Raw genomic sequence first — 4559 nt, 5'->3', positions numbered from 1 at the left:
GACAATGAAGTATATGTCTCAACTCGGACTCTGGGACACGGATGAGAGATGGGAGAGAGTTTCCAGCATGTCCGGAGTCAGATGAGCCAAGTCTCAAGCACATGGCAGATAGCTGGCACATGCAACTCTCTCTCTCTCTCTCCAACATTGACATAAATGATTCCCATTGGCCAAAGAGTGCCGCAACCACGTGTGGGTCCCAGGAACCTCCACTCAGCTCCTTGGCCCCCCCACTCGAGAGCACAGCCAACCACAAGATAACGGGCCCCCCCACTCGAGAGCACAGCCAACCACTCAGCTCCCGCTTGCTTATGCTTACAGTTAAACCCCCCCTCATCACTTACAACTCACACACACGACTCTCTAGTCTCTAATGTGAAGAGCAGAGCCAGATAGAGGGAGAGAGAGAGAGAGAGAGAGACAGAGAGAATAAAGAAGGAATTCTGAGAAAAAAAGAATGATGCTGAAGGAAGAGGGGAGTTCCGGCGGAAGCAGAGGCGGATGGGCGCGGATGTGCGACTCCTGTCGCTCTGCAGCCTGCGCAGTCTTCTGTCGGGCGGACTCCGCGTATCTATGCGCCGGGTGTGACGCACGCATCCACGCAGTCAACCAGGTGGCCTCGCGGCACGAGCGCGTGTGGGTCTGCGAGGCTTGCGAGCGAGCTCCTGCAGCTTTTACCTGCAAGGCCGACGCTGCCGCCCTCTGCACCACCTGTGATGCCGACATACACTCGGCCAACCCGCTTGCCCGGCGCCACCACCGGGTCCCCATCCTCCCCATCGCTGGATGTTTGTATGGCCCTTCACCTACAAACCCCGGTAGGCGTGTGAGGCCTGATATCAATATAGAGGATGGGTTCATGACCCAAGAAGGAGACGAGGACATAGATGAAGAAGATGAAGATGAAACAGCATCTTGGCTGTTGCTCAACCCTGGTAAGAATGACAACAACCAGAACAACAATGGGTTCTTGTTAGGTGGGGAGGTTGATGAGTACCTCGATCTTGTGGACTATAGTTCTTGTACTGACAATCAGTACAATCAGCAGCAGCATTACAACGTTCAGCATAAGAATGATGGGAGTGACAGCGTTGTGCCAGTTCAGTGCATGGCAGTGAAGGAGGAGCAACAGCAACAAAATCTTCACCTGGACATGGATTACGATGCTTCAAAACCTGGATTCAGTTATAGTCACAGTGTAGGTCCTTCCTTTTTATAAACAAAACAAGGCTCTCTTCTCCTGTTCCATTAGTTTTTCCATGGAAATCTTCAATTGCTTGAGTTCCAGCTATTTGGGCCTATAGTTACTTGTTGGTTTTTATTTTTCTCTTCTGGGGTAGGAATATGTGGTCCAATTAATTTCCTATGGTCTTTTCTGTTAATGGTTTCTAAATTTTGTTGTTGAAATCTGCATTCATAGTTCTGCTTAATTACTTTCCTATGGTCTTCTATTCCTATTTAGCTTGAATGGTTAGCTCTGGACTTAAAGTCTGCATTCTGTATATTAATTATGGCCTTCTTCACCCTAAAGGCAAAGGGAAAATGTTTCTCTTAGGCTGTTTTGGTTTGATAGATAATAAGAGGGAAACAGAAAGTTGAGGGAAAGTTATCAAGGAATTTCACAAAATCTGATAAGAACTTTCCCTTAACTTTCTGTTTCTCTTATTTTCTAACAGAACAAACGTAGCCTTAGATCTTTAACTTTGTTTATCCTATTTGCAGTGCTTGAGAAAGGTACTATCATGGGTTTCTCTCTGTTCTTTGCTTTTCTATTTCCCATTAAATACAAAGTTACTGTTAGATCTTCTGTATGTAGTTCATCATCATCCAAGCCTTTTTTTCCAATTATATGGGGTCGGCTAATCTTCTATATGTAGTTCCATGCAATAAATGCAGCAAGTCCTTACAAGTTTATGACGTTTGGTTATTTGTTTCTTTTAGAAGTTGTCAATAATCATGGGTTCTCCATCTGATTGTTAAAAATTAATGTCACTCATCATACTGTAACTGTACCATGCCCAGTAGGCCAGTACATCTCAATGCTTATGATAGTTCTCATTCCAAATGATATTTCTACTATTCTCAGCTTGAGTTTTTTGGGTTTTCTGTGTAATTTTACAATCAGGTCTCCTTGTTATCAATGGATGCCAGTGTGGTACCAGATGCTATGATGAATGACATATCCAACTCCCACTCCAGACCACCCAAAGGAACGATTGACCTCTTCTCTAGCCCTCTTGCAATGCCTCCACAGTTCATTCCCATGGACAGAGAGGCCAAAGTCCTTAGATACAGAGAGAAGCGAAAAACTAGGAAGTTCGAGAAGACAATAAGGTATGCCTCTAGGAAGGCCTATGCAGAGACCAGACCTCGCATCAAAGGGCGGTTTGCTAAGAGAACAGATGTGGAAGTTGAAGTGGAACAGATGTTCTCCACCACTGTACTTGCAGAAAGTGGTTATGGTGTTGTCCCATCATTCTAACTCAAAAGGGGAAAAGAAGAAAGAGGATCACACCATCTGGGTGTGAGAGAAGTACGATCTGTCTGTATTATCACCATTACTATATTATGGCAAGCAGTTTGACTTGAAGAGAATCATGCATGTTAACTTGCAGGTTCTCTTTTTTTTTTTTTTCTCTTCCCCCCTGTAAATACATAATAACGTCAGAACTTGTAATTGTAGCTTCTGCATCTATTTATTCCTTCTCATTATCATGCCAATTTTGAAGTTTTTTTTTTTTTTTTGAAGCCATTGAAGTTTTGTTTGAAGGGAACACTATACTTGTTTAAGAAAATTCACTGCACTTTTCACCAATTGGATGAGAATAGGTGCTTACAAACTTCACCAATTATTAACCACTCTCAGTGGTCATTTCATTACCTTAGCATCTTAACTATAATATATATATATATATAAAAGCTAGGTCCAAAGGGCGTGTGAAAGAATTGGTGATTCCTGACCCACGGTAGGTGTGACACAGACATCTGCAAGCTTGCAGCTAGGATTTCAGTGACATTTATAGACCATTAGATTATCCCTGCAGCTTGGGTTCAGTTCATATATAGCAACCTTCTATTAAGATATTAGAAAGTCTGCAAATATAATAGTGAGATGGTGGTGGTATATAGTAATCTTCTATCATGCAAACTTCTGTATTGTAGTTGAACTCATTCAAATTAAATCTCAATGGAAAAAATTGTTTGACTTTATAGACCATTCCATATTTAATATTTTTATCTAAACGTAAAGATATCAGAATCCCAACCCATGACTAGTTAGTTCATCAACCAAGAAATTTAAGTTTCAAAAGCATCCTTTTGCAAATATTTTAATAAATAAACAATAAACATTACTAAAGAAGCTCCTCCCGAGTTGAAACTTGAAAGTTGAAACCCTTCAACCCAATTTTCTGATGTATATTTTTAATTAGACTCTTAGGCCTTGTTTGCTTTTTGAAAAGTTACTTATTCAGATAAATGCAGTTACTTGGGTAAGCTTTTCATGGGAAACACTTATCTGGGTAAGTGTATTTATTCATGTTCTTTTATTTATCATGTAAATAAGGCAATGACCATTTTAACCATAAAAATCCATTACTAAAAATGGCATTTTTATCTCATTCAAGTGTTGGCAACTTTTCTCCTAGGTGGGAAAGTTATTTACCCACGTAGGAGACGAATATCACTTAACACCCAAGAAAATAAACTTTCCTTGGTCTCCATATAAATCTGAAAAAAAAAAGAACATGAAATTCTTGGTCAATGGGAACCAAAATCCCATTTACCAACTTTCCCCCTTTCAAAATCTGAAAAAAAAAATGCCCCCTTAATTTTATGATTCTATCCTTTCACTCTCACACTTATCTTCCTTCTACTTTTGTCTTATTTCCTCTAGTTTTACGTGTCCAATGCAGACCCAATAACACAAACCCAATAACCAAAATCTCATTCTATCCTTCAACAGCTGAAAGCACTGTGAGAGTGGTGCGAGGTGCACTCTATCAGGAGCAAATCTGGATTCATATAAGAAGGCCTTCACTGTTATATTTTTTTATTGATATTGAATTGTACGCCTGAACCCCATAGGGGTCGTAATTTTTTTTTTTTTTTCATTTTTTGCCACAGCACAGTACATCAACAACAAATAACTCTTCAAAGTCGGTGGAAGCTGTTAGGACTCAAAATTCGCATTTCGACCGGGACAACCCAACTAATGTATCAACTGAGTCAACTGAGTCACCACTCGGTTGGTCTTCACTGTTATACTAGGACCTCAAAGATGCGACACGTGGATAATGCCAAGTGGCATGTTTCATCACTTTACTGACGCTGGCAGAAAGTTGATTAATAAAGCATGTTGTCACTTTTATTGGAAAAGAGAAAAAAAAATCCCTCTGGGTCTGGGCCTCTGGCTAGGCTAGTTCTATATTGCGTGAGAACTTAGACATCCACATTGTGTCCATTTCTCTTAGAATTATTGTTTTTCTCGATGAATTGCACTACAAATAGTATTGAATTTGGGGTAAAAAATTATAAAAAAGGGAAGAAAAAGCTCATTG

General features: G+C 40.5%; 1 protein-coding gene across 1 annotated transcript; it reads left to right on the top strand.

Moving 5' to 3' along the window:
- LOC148854633 (zinc finger protein CONSTANS-LIKE 2-like) lies at positions 1-2721 on the top strand. Its single transcript, XM_088941848.1, has 2 exons — positions 1-1198; positions 2126-2721. The coding sequence occupies exons 1-2, from the start codon at positions 458-460 to the stop codon at positions 2480-2482; spliced, it is 1098 nt and encodes a 365-aa protein (XP_088797974.1). The 5' UTR covers positions 1-457; the 3' UTR covers positions 2483-2721.
- The last annotated feature ends 1838 nt before the right edge of the window (positions 2722-4559 follow it).

The sequence above is a fragment of the Nelumbo lutea genome, chromosome 4, assembly GCF_056320005.1.
Source record: "Nelumbo lutea isolate HS-2025 chromosome 4, American lotus-T2T, whole genome shotgun sequence".
Classification (NCBI taxonomy): Eukaryota; Viridiplantae; Streptophyta; class Magnoliopsida; order Proteales; family Nelumbonaceae; genus Nelumbo; species Nelumbo lutea.
The sequence above is the reverse complement of the archived record's forward strand: the minus strand, read 5'-3'. Positions and strand labels throughout refer to the sequence as shown.

What these genes read in the sequence shown, in the direction of transcription:
- LOC148854633 (XM_088941848.1), top strand. Translation starts at nt 458, where the DNA reads ATGATGCTGAAGGAAGAGGGGAGTTCCGGCGGAAGCAGAGGCGGATGG. An exon ending in GATTCAGTTATAGTCACAGT is followed by an intron (nt 1,199 to 2,125) that starts GTAGGTCCTTCC and finishes TTTTACAATCAG; the next exon opens with GTCTCCTTGTTATCAATGGA.